Here is a 15,777-nt window from a genome sequence, read left to right as displayed (position 1 = left end):
ATACCGAAACTGAAAATAACACCGCCATTACCAGTCGCTGGAAGTGACATACTTTGGAGGCTGTAGAGAACCAGTGCCTGGCAAGCCCGGGTCATCTGCTTCCCTTGCTTGTATACAGTTTCCATGTGTCAGCAAAGAGGTCCCGCATGTCTGCTAGCCACAAAGTTAGTGTACGTTGCCAGCTGCATTGTGTTCTGTGCCAATGCCGTTGCATACCCGCCATGTTCTTTTGATGCGAAGTATTCTCGGAGCCCAGCCGGTTTTCTCTCGCTGGTTGTCTATGTTCAACAGCACGGCCTCGATGCGTTCTGCCTCCGCTTGAAGAAGAGCGCATTGGGGTGGAAAGGCATGGGTATAGTCTGGCTTAATGTGGACTCGATTCACGCATGGCGTAGTTACGCTACATCGGCAAAAATTGGATGAGCTACAGTTTAGTGTGACTGACGCAGGAATAGAGCATGTCCTATTGCACGCTGGAGCCACTGGCACAGGGTGCATCGCGCGCTAGCTTGGATGAGCAGCAGCATTTGCTGAAGCGAGAGTGTTGCATCTGTGCCTTTGACAAACAAAAAAAGCTCTCACTTGCCGCACACTTGTGTGCTTGCACTGCAGCAACAACTGATCACTGCGCTGCTGCGGGTCACGTTTAAAGTGCAAGGTAAAATTTTAGCGATCTTAGTGTTTCTGGCATGACATATCAGACTTGGTTGGTCGCTGCCTAGCACGCTGGAAATGCTGGACTCATCAAACGGTCAGACAACTAATGCCATCTGTAGTAAAGGATGATGACTAGCCGAGGCTCGGCACGGCATGGCTAGAGGGGCTCGGTGCTATGTTTGCGTAAACTCGCGGTCTAACAGGCCAGACTTAGGCCATGATAAAGCTTCGCCCATTTTGTTGGCATTTAATTCCTGCATGGCTTGCAGCCGCATCTGTACCATGGTCACCACGTCACGTTCACATTCGTGACAAATGCAGCAAGCAGTTCCTGCTCGTTTCTGGCACTGTGTCAGAAAGGCTTTCGTTCATGTACTCTGACACGTCAGATGTAGAGGCGCAATATGTCTTGAAGATGATGCACTGCCGGAAATGATCGCTTGAGAATATCAACCCTGAATGCAGCTTACCTTTGGCTTTAGAGTGCTATTGTGGCTCATAGTACTTGCAGTCATCTCGAGAAAGCGTTTTCCAAGCAAATTTTGATGGTTAAGTGACCGTGCTGTTGAAATGTTGCTTGTGCAGCTTTGTCAACCGCCGTTTACGTACTTTGTGTGCGTTGACTGGTCCGCGTAGCACTTGCCTGCTGCGCTGCGGAGAACGCTAGGACAGGAAAGATGTGTTGGCCTTTCTCTGCTCAGCATTGTGCACGGCACAGCCATCGCTCGTCTTAGTATTCGAGCACCCGACGGCCACGCAACGCATCGGTATTGTTGCAACGGCTGAAATCACGAATGCAAGAGGGAGGAGGCTTGCTGAAACAGACGCCCATCAACTCACAAATGATGAGCTAGCAATGCGCCTGGCTTCCTAGGCATAACTGAGAGATCAACAGTTGCATACGGTTCTTCAGTATTTGCATTTTTGGCATAGCTACCGCTTTGCTGCCAGGTGTACGCGCTATTTAATAGCTGCTAATAGCAAAATTAGGCAACCTACAGCCCTGTGGCTTTGCCACGATTACTTTTAGAGTATACGCTAGGCATTTATAGTCGATTTAGCCCAAGTGAAACTTGGTTACAGTTTTTCTTTAAGCTTCAGTCTTGCAGTAATGGTTGATATATTGAATAAACATTCAACCATTGTGTGCAGTGTTTGTCATAAAAAAATTTCTAAATAATATATTGGGCCATTTTTGGTCAGAATTCAGGTAAATAGCAGGGCACGGAAGGGGTTAATGTGTTGCCACTCATTGTAAGTGTCAGTAAAATGTCAAGAATGCCAGATAGACTTTTCTTGTGCTACAATTTCTGTACTCCTTGAAAATGTTATTGCACATCACTCAAGCATGAAAAGAAGTGATGCCATGACCATATTGCAATATAAAATTTTTGCTAACAACCTACTATTGTATGTTTAATATTGGTATTTGATTAGGAGACTAAGTAATCTAAATTTCTTGGATATTTCATATGATATGAATATTTGTAGCAAATTGAACGTATTGCTGGTTGTGCTGGAGCAGACTTGATTTTTAGCATTTGCTTCTATTCTGCACATGTGTGCCCAATTTTGTGTTATTTAGCATGCACTTGTCATGGCGAAATTTAGCACATAAGGTAAGCTCAGTTTCTGGACTAAGATGTGTGGGAAAGCCGACGTCTGGTGGCAAGCCTCATGAGTAAAGGCTTTTATTTCTGGGCCAGCTCAAGCCCAAAAGGGCTATGCACTGCCTGCCCAAGCCAGGCCCCATGCTTTCAAGCCTGCTTGTACCCAGCCTTTGAGCCTATACAAAGCATGGCATGATCCAGTTCTGGGTTGGTGTTAATGCACCATTCACAGAGAGAGTTTGTTATAGACAGATTTAACTTTGTGAACTGCAGTTGTTGCTGACAAAGAAACAGGCAAAAAATCAATAAAATATTACATCCTCTCTTCAATATGCTCATCTGTCAGTGTGATATTAACAACCATACTACATTTGTGAAATAGTTGTACGGCAATATATAGCTATTGCGTAGGTGTCTTCTCATGTGCACACCGCTAGCCATTTCATCGCATTTCTGAATTGCAATGAGCCATTGCAACATACAATGTGAGAACTCGAGCCAACAAACATGGCAAGAATGCAACTTTAAATAAGCTGGTCTGTTTGCTTTCAAAACTTCATAATACACTGACGCTAGAAGCTATCTCTATTAATTATAATGTTGTGGCATGAGAGTAATGCTCACGTGCAGCCATGTTCTCACATCATCAAAGCAATTTTTATAGCTTTATTCAGCTTCATTTCATGGCTTTCTTTCTCCATAGTGTTGAGATGCGATTGTCCAATTCCCAGTGAGCGGCATAGTGCCAGAAAGTAATGAACACAAGGGCCAGGTCAGTTCTGCGGAAGCCCTCAAGGTGAAGGAAGTGTTATGAAAGGGAAAAAATTGTAGTCCACCTGACTTTAGCCATGAAGCAACAAAGAAAATTTATATGCGTTTCTCAGAAAGCAACCTTCAGTTAAGTAAAAATTCTTTTTGTTCTAGGGTTTGAACTTGAGTTTCTTTGTAGCTTCATGCCACAGTCAGGTAGTCGACAATTTTTTTCCTTTCAACATAAGGGTCGCTCAATTTAACATGCCAGACCTTCATCCAAAAGAAAAATGCATTTAACATAAATGTAATGTAATTGGCTTTCTTAACCCACTTCAAGCACTTTTGAGTGTATCTATCCATCTAGCTTTTTATGTCAACCCAATGGCCCAAGTTTCCTACTAGCTTGGGCCACTAGGTATGTGCTCAGGGTTTTGATGTCGTGGTTGTTGCATCTTCGGGATTCCAGCTTCGTCATCAGACACTCGTCGGGCTGTTGTCGTCATGGGATTGCCGTCGTGCATTAGTTGTGATACCATCTTTGTGATGCTGTCGTAGCCATTCTGTCACCATTGCTCCAGCTTCGTGATTCAATTCCCATTGTTCTGGCACCCAAGGGGCATCTAAGTTCAAGGAACTAAATGCAGCACACTTGACCCGACTTGGTCAGTGCGAAACCTGCCGAACTGCTTGCGATTTTTTCAGTTCAATGGCCAGCATGACCGGGGACTGTGCAGTTATCACAAGTGGTGACAAGGAGGACTAACGAACCCAACTGGCAGAGCACATCAAATGCCAGCATGCCTGTCATCGGGAAGCTGGACACCTTCAACCCAAATACATCGAATTAGGCGGAATATTGTGAGCGATTTGAACTGTACTTCACTGCGAACAACATTCCAAGTGACAAGCAGACGGCTGTGTTTTTGACATGCTGCGGTCTGCAGTCATATTTCCTGGTGTGGTACCTCCGAACACCAGCCAAGCAAAGCTGACCGAGATGTTCATTGTACTAGGCAAGCACTACACCCCTTGTGTGTCAGAAGTGGTTGTGAATTTCCCATTTTTCTTGATGCATGAGAAAGAGGGGGAGACCGTAAGTCACTACAGACTAGATTGCGAGTGGCATCAATGACATGCCCATGTAAACTAGGCTGTTGGAGGTGATGGGCGTGTACTTCAATTCATCTAAAGACAGTGTTTTAGCCATTGAGCAGTCGGCTTGCTTAGGTGCTAACTGATGAAGCTCTAGAGCAAGTGATAGTCAAAATGACAACTGCTGCTGTTTTCATTTCTGGAGAGGCCATCTGACACGTCAGTGCAGGTATGGGAGTACCATTTGTCACAGCTGCGGCCAGAAAGGCCACCTTGCAAGAGTTTTGAAAGTTCATTCGGGAAGAAACGCTCGTAGTGGATCAAGTCATGTATACAGCATGGACAATCTGCTTGTGCCGCTTGAGGGTCACGAAGTTTTTTACCTTTGGATGGTTCAAAAGACAAGTTCAGACCCAATGTGCATGGAAGGAGTAGTGAACGGCATGTTGCTTGATATGGAGTCAGATACGGGCGGAATTGTATCAGCTGTTAATGAGTGCAAGTTCACTAAGTTTATTCCATGAACATTTTTGGAATGATAGAGTATGTAGCTGAGGAGTTTCTTCGGCGACATGAAATCTACCCTAGAAAAGCTGCATGCAGTTGTCAAACTTGGCAACAGTGAGTGTCAGCTGCTGCTGTTTGGAAGGGGCCATGTCCTATGCTGTTTAGAAGAAGCTGGATGAGGGATTTTAAGTAAGGTATTGTCCAGCCAGAGGCAGTCAACATTGGGAAGTCTGCAGAAGATGCGTTGAGTCAATATTGCGAAGTTTTCTCTGAGCATTTGGGTTCATTTCATGGCGTTGCTGCTTCATTATCCTTGCCAGAAGGAGGTGAAGCTGTTTTTTGAAGGCACAGTTTGATTTGCACGATCAGTTCATGGAAGAACTGCATAGGATGAACTGGAAAGGAGCTATTGAACCCACGAAGATGTCCCAGTAGGCTGCGCCCATCGTACTGTATTGAAGCGTGATGGTCGAGTTAGGGTGTGCAGCGACTTCAGGACTACCATAAACCCAGATCGATTTGTATCCCATTCCCAGGATTGAGGAACTTCTTGCAAGGCTGACTGGGTGCGAGAAGTTTGCAAAGCTCGATTTGCGAAACCGTCCCCCTACGTGAAGAATGTCAAAAGCTAGGTGCCATCAACAATCTGAGAGGCTTGTACCAATACCTAAGGCTGCCGTTCAGTGCTTTACCGGCTCTAGTTCAGTGAGAGATAGAAAATCTTCTGCATGGCCTTGACCACATCAGTGTAATTTGGTGATGTTCAGACCAAATGAGCTAATGAAAGAGCATTGGGCAAATGTGTGCCAAATAGGTATTGTACCACCTGAAAATCGTGGGACTGCGACTGAAGTTATTCATGTGCGAATTCTCAAAACCATAACTTGGGCCATATCATAGTGCGGCTGGTCCGTGTGCAAGCCCATCCAAAACTGAGGCTGGGCTGGAAGCCTCTGCATCCCGAGGGGTCAAGGAAAGTCGGAGTTAACACAGGTTGGTTACCTTTTAGAGAAAGTCTTTGCCAAAGCTATCTATGGTGCTTTATCCTCTCTAAAGTGAGTTGGTGTCAGCTCTGGACAGCTGATAAAGAGCTCGCATTCCATAAAAGCATAGAGCTATTCGCCTCTGCTGCAGTACTGGTGCACTTTGATACCAAATTGTCAACTGTGCTTCTCACTGAGGCATCTCTCCTTGGCATTTGAGCAGTACTGACTCAACGGGAACCATCTGTAGAAGAGTGCCCCATTGCATTTGCTTCTCACAGCCTGGCTACCCCTGAGAAAAACTAGCCACTTAGGTATTGGAGTCGCAAAGTTTAGGCAATACCTTGCGGGGCTGGCGTTTTGAGGCAATCCAGAATCCTGCTCTCCAAGGGTGATGAGGTAGACCCTGCTGTTGTCTGGGTACAGCTATATCCTGAGGTACAGGCCTGGTTCCCCAAACTGCCCATGCCGGTTAAGCCAGCTACCACTACCAATTGCCCATTTTCTTGTTGGCTGCCCCACGGGCGGTTTTAGGCTTGAAGGAGTCTGGCCCAGGCTGTTGTCTCCAAATGCCATTCCTACAGCCACTGCCTGGGATCCAGGGCTGCCCAAGTAAGAGCAGCATTATGATCAGGTTGCCAGCCGAATCATGGGTCACATGGAAGAACATACGAAGCTGACTTCCATTCCTTAAGTGTCTGAGGGAACTGTGTGTTGTGGCATACCAGGGTCTTTGTGCCAACCTCCTTGCAAGGTGAAGTTCTCCATTTGCTGCATGAGTCACCCAGGAGTGGCCAAAATGAAGGCTGTTGTGTGTATCCATGTTTGGTACCGTGCCTTGGATAACGACATAGTGGCAACCATTCTAATGTGCCCTATTACCAGGAATACAAGAGACTGTTCATGACACCTGGATTACATGATACTTGGATCACACCTGGCTGCCCCACCAAGTCTACAATTCCAACAGTCTCGTAGCTTCGGAGTTAGCTCCAAGCCTCGGGACGGCAGAGGCAGGCAACTCCAGACTGCCCTGACCATACCAATCCTAGGCAAGATTCTGGGGAAGGGTTGCCAAGGAAAGCCACAAAGCCTGCTATCATAGCTTCCAGCAATCCTGTTTTACTTCGAAGTACCAGGGTGCGAGGACCCGTCTTGCACTGCTCGCCTTAACAGCCTTAAACACTGTTTTGACCCTATCTAAATAAAGCAGGGAGGGATGTGACAAGATTAGTTGTTGTTCTGGTGGCATCACAGCTCAAGCGAATAAACACAGCACATGTGTCCCAGTTTTTTCAGTCTAAAACGCACCCAACTGCATGCATTATTTTCATTTTGTTGGCCGGCATGGTCCAGGACTGCGCAGTTATCACATAGTAATAGCCATCGCAATGCAGTTGCCACACTGTTGCTCTCATACTGTTGGCATGCCATCGTCATCATTCTGTCGTCACACAGTCTTTGTCATGCATTCATTGTCATAGTGTTGTTGCGATTCCGTTGTGGTCATTAAATAGTCACCATTGCAAATTTGCCATCAGAACTGTCATGCCTTCACTTTCGTTGTCATGCAGTTATTTCATCATCATCATGCCATTGTCACACTGTCGTCTTATCACTTCAGAAACGTCATCCTGATGCTGTCGTACCATTTTCGTTTCATCGAAGTCATTCTCTCGTAATCATACTATCATTCAGTTGTGATTATGCCACCATTGTCATTCTATCGTCCTCATTGTGTTGTTGTCATACACACTTTGTCATGCATTCGTTGTCATACCGTCATCATCGTCATTGTGGTTGTTCCATCGTCATTTCATTTTCATCAAATTGTTCTCATACCGTCGTTGTCGCACCATGGTCATCTAGTAGTAATCTCATTGTCTTCATGCCTTCCTTGTCTTCTGTGTTTGTCACGCTATCGTCGTTCCACTATCGCCATCTTTTGAGAACAGTCACCCCTTTGTCGTCATGTTTTTGTTACATCACCTGTATCGTTCCGTTGTTGTCACTGTATCTTCGTCATACAGTCATCATGTTGTCATAGTCATGGCCGATCCTGACAGATGAGTGCCATATGAAAATGGGCCAATACCGGAGACAGTGTATGTCTCGTATAACCAAAGCAATGGGAATGTCAATGACCACTGCAAATTCTTAACCCTTACAGTGTCACTGACTACTGGTACGTTTCCGCGTTTCTGTTCTGTCATGTTCTTTTGGCATCGCTTTTGTTAGATAGAAATGTAAGGACCACACCCTTTCACCAACTTTGAAAGATTGTGCAGCATCCGGGTAGGCTTAAATTTTTACCTAAAAATTGTGGAGTAGTTGGAATTCAATTCTGTTAAAATAATTTTAAGTCGTTGCATGTTACTCAATTTGCTTGAATGGAGAAAAAAGTGGAGACAAATAGCAAGTTGCACTGTTCCTTAAATTGTAACTGAATATTCTGGTATTTATTTGCTGTCATGGTAATGATCATTGGTATTTTAGAAAAGCAAGTAAAATTTAATTTTTTTTCTTGCTTTAAAAGGATTGCAGACAAGGCAATGCAAGGCAGCACACATTCACTGCTGCTGAAAGTACATATTTTTGTGCAGAAACAAGATTGTTCAACAACTCGGCCTTTAAGCACAACCTCTGCTTTTGAAAACAATGTAACCAGTTTCACTGAAATATTTTCACTGCTTGCACTTTTGATTGCTATGAAAAGATTACTTTTGGAAATTGAAGACAGTCTAGGGAACCTTTTGCCGAGTTTTCCACCATTCAAGCAGTTTTCCAATCTCTTCCACACCATCGCAATGCAGATATCTAACTCATCTCGACATTTTGTTCAGACTTTGAAGTCTTGCCTAGAGCACTGCACAGGCCTGATTTCTCGGCCCGGGCCCGCAACACCAGGGTGGGGCCCGGGCGCTCATTACTAAGCTTAACCATGGCCCATGTGTGCGTGACCAGGCCCGGCCTGTAAAAAAAAATCTTTTTTTTTACTTACAGATTCTACCCTCAGCCTCACCTTCTTGGGGTCTAATCAGCTGCCACATATAAGCAATAAAAGACTGCAATCTTTGTTTCTCCAATGAGAGAATCAGTGACCACTGCTTGTGCTGTTGTTTTTCCACTGGTGCACATGCATTTATCATGGTCGTACGATTTGGTCCTGTGAGTTCATTTAGGATGGGAATCTAATTATACGAACAGGCGAATTGATGAGCATACATCATAAAATAAATGCGCAAGTAGAAATAGACACCCTTTGTGCTCGCACTAAAATGATATACTAGTAGTATCGAGGGTTGTAATAGTGCAGTCGCAAAAGTGGTAACATGGAAATGGTTTGAAGAATGGGTTTGCGATAATTTATATTTTCATATCTGGAAACAATTAGTTTGGTGAAAAAGAAAAAAAAGTCGCAGTTTCACCTAAAAGGTGAACATCAATTGCAATAGCAAATTAGTAGACAGCTATAGGAATTAAGAATAGTAGATTTATCAAATACATTCGCTTACTAGCTGAAATAACAAGCATGGTGTCAGCGCACATAAGCAAACATGAACACATCACACTCAATGAGCATGGACACGCTGTCAAAGTGCTGGTGTGAGCAAATGCAGCAGCAGCAGCGATCGAAGCGACCTTCGTGCCTTCAATCGCTTTAATGCAAGAGCGGCTAGAACACTCCTCACACAAAGGTGTGGGCTGTCTTCAGATCCCTTTAAAGATAAGGCGCACACGACTGCACATGGCCATGCAAAGTACGCACTTGTTGGCAGAGTCGAAGCGACCCACCATCGCTCCGACGCTACCTCCCCGCTTTCCTTCATATATGGCACGCGAGATTTAGCCGTGATCGTCAGTTCCCCTTGCGCCCAGTTTCTGCCTTCCCTAGCATTGCGAAGGTGGACGATATTGGGACCGAGAAGGGCACCACTGATGTATCTGAGGAGTGCACTGTTCCTGTCGTAGAAAGCAACAGGTGCCACTGACCCAACATTCTGCAAGGGTGGCAATTCTTATAGGTGACAGTTTTGCAAAGTTTCAGGTAGCACATCTGGGCCTATTAGATGTCCAGCCTGCTTTTTTTCAACTCCCCGCTCTTCACAAGTGACGGGAACTTTGCAACCAGACCTAGGCATTGCTATTTGATGCACTTTGAAGCCACCTTTGTGGTGGAGCCAAGTGGGGTTCTATTAGCCAATATGACATGGCTGGCTGTGTAAGCATGGCATTGGTAATGCTCTGATGGTTGCTTTTTAATACCCACAATTTAAGTGACAGTTGGTGGGAAGATTGCATTATTTTTGTGTGGCTTGTGTGGTGTTTTCAGATTCCTGCCATGGGTTAGTGTCACATATTGTCACATCCGCATGGATGAGCACAAAATAGCTACATCCCACTACATGCATATCCTCAAGAAGGCTTTTAGTAGAACATTCTGGCATCTGCTAACACAGTGCCTGCTGTAATTCCATCTGATAGACAGATATCAAAGCACTTAAAACATTAGCATCATATTTCGTTAATGTGTAACAGTATCGATACGTGACAGCTTACTCCAAGGACAGCAGTACATCACCACTGTCTTTCTTTATGTGGGATGAGAATAAATGAAAGCTGATTACACCATTTATTTTTTGTGAATGCAATGAAGAATAAGTAACATGGTAAATTAAGATTGAAGCAAGTGCAATGTACACCACCATGTCTTCACCGCTAGCTATTCAAGCTACACAAACCTCAACTCCAAGAGATAGTGCATATGTACAAGCCTGCCATGTTATGCTGGTGCAAATGTTTAGGCACCAATTCATATGCAAGCATTTTACATCTGCTTTCTGTAATTTGTCGTTTTAGTACTTGGATGGAACACTGAGAAAGCATAAGCCTTCTGGCAGAGCAATAAAACTTTAATTTCTCGTTTGTGCTCGAAAAATTAGTGGGCTGGGTGCATTACATCTATGCTTCTACTGTTAATTTTTTTCATCTTTTTTTTTTTTCTCTCTGTATCAAAACACTCTTGTGATGAAGTTTGTTCTTGTTACATTTTGCAAAGGGGACCGCAGAAGTGTGGCAGAAAAAAGGAGACCAAAAGGAGGCCACACTTCTGTGCTCCCTTTGCAAGATATGTCAAACCAACTAGCCCAACAGCTTACTATTCTAAAGCTTATTGGTTCTTGTTAATCCTTAGGATCCAGTGTCGCAAATCACAGGACACCTTTTTCTTTGACTCTGGGCTCTAGTGAGGGAAAAACACCTTGTGTTGATGATGAGGAACCTTCGTGGATAGCTCCAATGTGCAACACCTTTTTTAATGTAAGCTTTCAATGTATTGAATACATTGAAAAAGAACTGCCTAGCAAATGGGCAATATCTTGTGATTCGAGAGCAGCCCTCCAAAGCTTGCAAGGCTTACTACGTGGTAATTACGAGCAGCTGGTGTCCCAAATCAGTGAAATTGCCATTGCACTTCTGAATGAGGACGTGACATAATCTTTCAGTGGCTGCTGGGACATTGTGGCATCGTTGGTAATTACCTCGCTGATGACGCTGCCCAACATGCCCATGCTGGAGCACCGACACTCCTTATACCTTTATCGAGAGTAGACGCAGCAAGAGAGCTTCGCAGTCTCGCTCATACCATCAAGTTCCGTTACTGGCATACATCACAGAACTCTGTTGTTTATACAGCCTCGACCCATCACTGAAACTGAAATTACCAGCAAACCTTGCACGAAGTGACGCAACACTGCTGTGTTGGCTGTGGGTAGGAGTAACATTCACTAGCTCCTACAGCTATTGTATTGGAATGGCGGACTCACCGATGTGCGCTAAGTGCAAGTGTGAAGAGACCATCAGTGATCTTCAGTACCACTATTCTCGCTTTGATAACCAATGTCACTCTCCAATGTGCCTTGAATAGACTGGACGATAGGCAACTCACAGAAGCAAAGATCTTGGGAGCCTGGCCTCACAGTTCATTAGCCCAGAAAGCAATTCGGGCGCTTCTTCACTACCTGAAGGCAACAGACTTGAGTGCCCAACTGTAGACATCCTGCACCCAACATAGCGCATCTGAAAGTGTGATATATACTCATGTTTTCTCTCTCTCTATTTCACTCCCCCATCCCCCTCCCCACGTGTAGGGTAGCAAACGGGACTCAGTCTGGTTAAAGGGAAGCTGAAGAGTTTTCCAGAAAAAATGAGTGAAGAGCTGTACGTAATGGTTTTCAACCCTCCGAATCCGAATATCGCATCGAAATTGAGCGAAAGAAAGCGCAAACAGCTTTTATTTCGACGAAAAGTGCAGCAGCAGACTCTGGCAGCTCGCACCCCACGTTTCCGCCTGTGATTGGTCGGGCGCCTCGTGACGTCAACATTGGTGTTCATCCGGACCGGCCGCTGCCGCCACACATGAAGCACGGTGCAAGGTGGTTTGGCGCTGTGGTTTGGTGAGACGGTAATGGTAAATTTCGAGAGCTTGCGTTTCTCTGAGGAGTTCGGCGTTGCTCCCTACATGTATACGTAGCCGGCCTCTCCAAGAAGCAAAAGATGCTGGTAGCAAGCGTTACTTTCGACGCGAATGAAAGCAAAGTGTTAGCATCTCCTCGTGTTAGGAATGTTCTTTGTGGAATATGTTTTTTGTAAAGCTGTATTCAGCGATCCAGTGAGTTCGTTTCCGGGCAAACAACTGTACTGTTATGTTCCTCGTGCAATCGTCGGCATTTGTACGCTGCCCCAAAGCTGTCGGCAATCTACACAGATGGTTTACATGCGGGAAAAATTTTCCGGATCTTGTGTCATGTGTAGTGGCCTTCATCAGCGCGCCATCCGCACGCTAATCGTAACTGGAGCCGTAAAGGCGGTGAATTCCGTCGGCTACGTGAGACAGCCGCTTTCTCTCCGTGCGCGAGGGGGAGCGCAGCGTCCTGGCGTGCGCCGGCTTTCAAACACATGAAAACTTTACACTTGCACTGCATTATGGTAGCTGCATGTTGGCTGTTTCACAACACACGTGCGAATAGAGAATTAACGGCGGTTTGCGACCAAACCTGCGTCAAGGGTGGGAGATGAGCATGTACATACCTTCCGTTCAGCGTGCTAACACGAAGGAGCTAGCAATAAATCAAAATCCAGGTTTGGACGAGTTCGTGTATTCATAAGGTCTTCCAAGACCAGTTACCATCTGTCCGCCCGCACCCGTCCTGCCATTGTGCGTTCGTTGCCCCGACCTTTTCGCACTGCATTTAGAAAGCCTGCTAGTAGAAAGCTGTACTCTCACTCATTCACGCCTTATTGATAAACTCTGGTAGTAATCGTCGTCATGGAAGTGGTTAGAGCACAGCACTGTTGTTCTTGAGCGCTTGAAATTCTTTCCATTCACAGCAGCCTCCCACTTAGCTGCAAGCTTCTTGTCTTGCGGAGAGTAATGGAACATCGTCGCGGCCGCTGGTGTTCGGGCAACCGTAGGCTGCACAGAACGCCGGCATGATCGGCCCACCACTTCAATTGATGCTGCGCACGTCAACTACTACTCTACATACACACAAGCAAAGGAATGCAGGCTCGAGCGAGGGAGATTATGACGGCACGCACGCAGAAACAAGCGCGGTCAGGCACGGTCGCGGAGACTGCGAAGGAGCGGAACACCAGTGCTGACGTCACTACGCGGCGGTTTCCGGTCTCCTCTCGCATCATCAGCGTCAGCAGCAGCGCACGGCGCTAAACGGGGGGCGGAGCGACAGCGCAATGTTAACCGGCGATTACGTCGTTCCTAAGTGAAAAATTCCGCCCAAAATTTTACATGCATAGTTTATAAGGTTCCCACATCCGTATATGAGTGTCTTATTGAATTCGACAGACTCTTCAGCTTCCTTTTAACCTCCCTGCCTTTCCTTCGTCCCCTCCCTCCCCCTCTCTCTCTCTCTATCGATGTAGGCAATCTGTACTGTTAGCCTTCTGTGTGTGTGGTGTTAGGCTGGATGCATTGCCCCCCCCCCCCCCCCCACACCTCCCACCTTTTTTTTACTTTTTCCTACAAAATTTTTGCCTGTTGAAGGGTACTGTCCTTTTATGACTCATAGTTCAATGAAAAACATGCTTTGATTGGCACTGCACTACTGTATAAACAGCAAAAGCATCCAGGATGTTTTACTAGACCCTCTTGGCTCGTGCTATGTTTGTTGCTGAATTGAGATGCTTGAACAAAGTGGGCACATGTGACATGGTATTGGAAAACTGAAGCAGTTACCAGCAATGCTGATTTTATCAACATGCAGGAGGTGCCATCTGGCATCCGCGCTGTGGTCCAGGGCCTGATGGCAAAACGGAGGATAGGAAACTGGATGACACATGCAAAGACGCGGTTGCTGAGGAGCAGGTAGAGAGCATGTTCACTTGTTGCATGCCACTGTCTTTATTGTGCTGGGTATTTTAAAATGAAGCCAAATGCACTTGAAGCCATTATTTTATACCTCATTTTTGTTGGTATTCGGAGCAAATGTGGAACTAGCAGCTGAATGTATTATCTGTGTTTACTTTTATCAACACTTTGTGGTAGCCACTAAAGGTATTTTTTAAAAGTCATTGGGGGCTCTGCTTAGTGTAGAACCATGCATGCATGGAGCAGGAAAGTGAGGGGTGGCATTGATGTGTTGTGCTTTGTAACGTTAGACAATTTTCCCTTATTTCAATCCTCAGTTTTAATTTCAAATAGTGACGTTATGTTCTTAGGCGTTCTGTTTAGTTTTTTACACTATCTCGTGTTATTATGTTCTTAAGTAATCCCTTTAATAGGGTTGATAGCTGGGCAAGGTAGTATGGATGCATAGGACAAACTGCAGAACAATAAGAGACACAAGGTAAGAGACGAGTGCAGACTGAGTTTATTGAAATAATAAAAAAGAACTTATGGAATATTATGTCACCGTCACGGCTCCAAAGACGCAAGCATACATAAACAGCACGATTCACATTTTTGTGGTACAAGTGGAGCATAAATAGGTGTATTCCTTGTCTGAAAGATTAATTGAAGGGTGGCTAGCACACCCCTTGACCCGATATGGAATGTCTCGAATTTCATGTGCCTTATGGGTCTTCTCGACTACTGCAGTCATGAAATCAACCACACTCAGTCTCGGCAGTGCACAGTCCAAGTGTAATAACCAGGACGTCCCGAAAGAGATTGCTCATGCTCTCTTAATCTGACTTTAATGCATCTCCCAATTTCCCATAACTGATGCACAACTCCCACTTTGCAAATGTGGGAAATGGCTCTATTCCGTTGCTTCTCCCTCCATAAGTTACGCCGATATACCCTTGCCTGATCCCCTCATCATCCTCGTAAGGGACAATGGCCAGCTTTCGGTGAGCCGAGTTCCAAATGGCACCGCCTGCGCCCAGAGAAGCCTCTATGGATACGACTGCAGGGGAGTGATTCACGATTCCAAGGCAACAGTGATGAGGCCACAGCACTAAGCACAGGTGCACATACTCTGAGCATTATAGTCACCCTTCTTCTTCATCTGTATATATTCATAATCATGGCCAGCATCATTCTTCTCGGCATGCAGCCCTGCTGAATAAAGTGCCAAGGTATAACAGCCACCTTGCAAGTGGAGGTTGCTCTCGATCCCTTGGTCCTCTGCGACTTTGAGTTTCCCTGGAGCTTCGTTCAGGTCGCTGCTTGCTTCACCTTTCCGCTGCCATACCCGAAGAAGAGCCACCAGCAGCCTCCATCGTCACAGTCTCTGCCCAACTGGTCACACCCGCATAGACCGTCAGCGTTAGGCAGTGCGATTCTATCATGTTTTCTGGCCTCCGGGGTGACGATGTTGAAGTCTGGCTGGACAATTACTGTAGTATTTACTCGTATAATGATCGCACTTTTTTGTCAAGCAAATTGATGCAAATTCAGGGGTGTCATCATTACGCGGTTAAATGTCCCGCGAAAAGAAAAACATTTTTTTTTTTTTTTTCATCCCACATTTGCTGCGGAATGACAACAGGTCAACAAATAGGCAGTTGCCACTGTATGTAGTGCAAGACACCAAAACAAAAATGGCAGCCGGCAGAGCAAGCGGAACGCAATTTTTCTTCTTCTCGTGAGTACAGTACATGCATTGAAACAGTTTCTTCCGTATCAGTACCATATATACCGCAGCATGCCGTAT

General features: G+C 45.4%; 1 protein-coding gene across 8 annotated transcripts in view; it reads left to right on the top strand.

Annotated features, from left to right (window-relative positions):
• Unc-115a (actin binding LIM protein Uncoordinated 115a) overlaps positions 1-15,777 on the top strand; it is a 558,372-nt gene that overhangs the window by 278,377 nt on the left and 264,218 nt on the right. For all 8 annotated transcript variants that reach the window (XM_050191443.3, XM_050191440.3, XM_050191439.3 and 5 more), the window contains one exon: positions 13,885-13,985. In XM_050191443.3, coding sequence (XP_050047400.1) covers positions 13,885-13,985 — 101 coding nt within the window. The remainder of the gene's footprint in view (positions 1-13,884; positions 13,986-15,777) is intronic.

This window comes from Dermacentor andersoni, chromosome 1 (assembly GCF_023375885.2).
Source record: "Dermacentor andersoni chromosome 1, qqDerAnde1_hic_scaffold, whole genome shotgun sequence".
In the NCBI taxonomy this organism is placed as follows: Eukaryota; Metazoa; Arthropoda; class Arachnida; order Ixodida; family Ixodidae; genus Dermacentor; species Dermacentor andersoni.
Note: the sequence above shows the minus strand (reverse complement) of the source record. Positions and strands in the feature narration are given on the sequence as shown.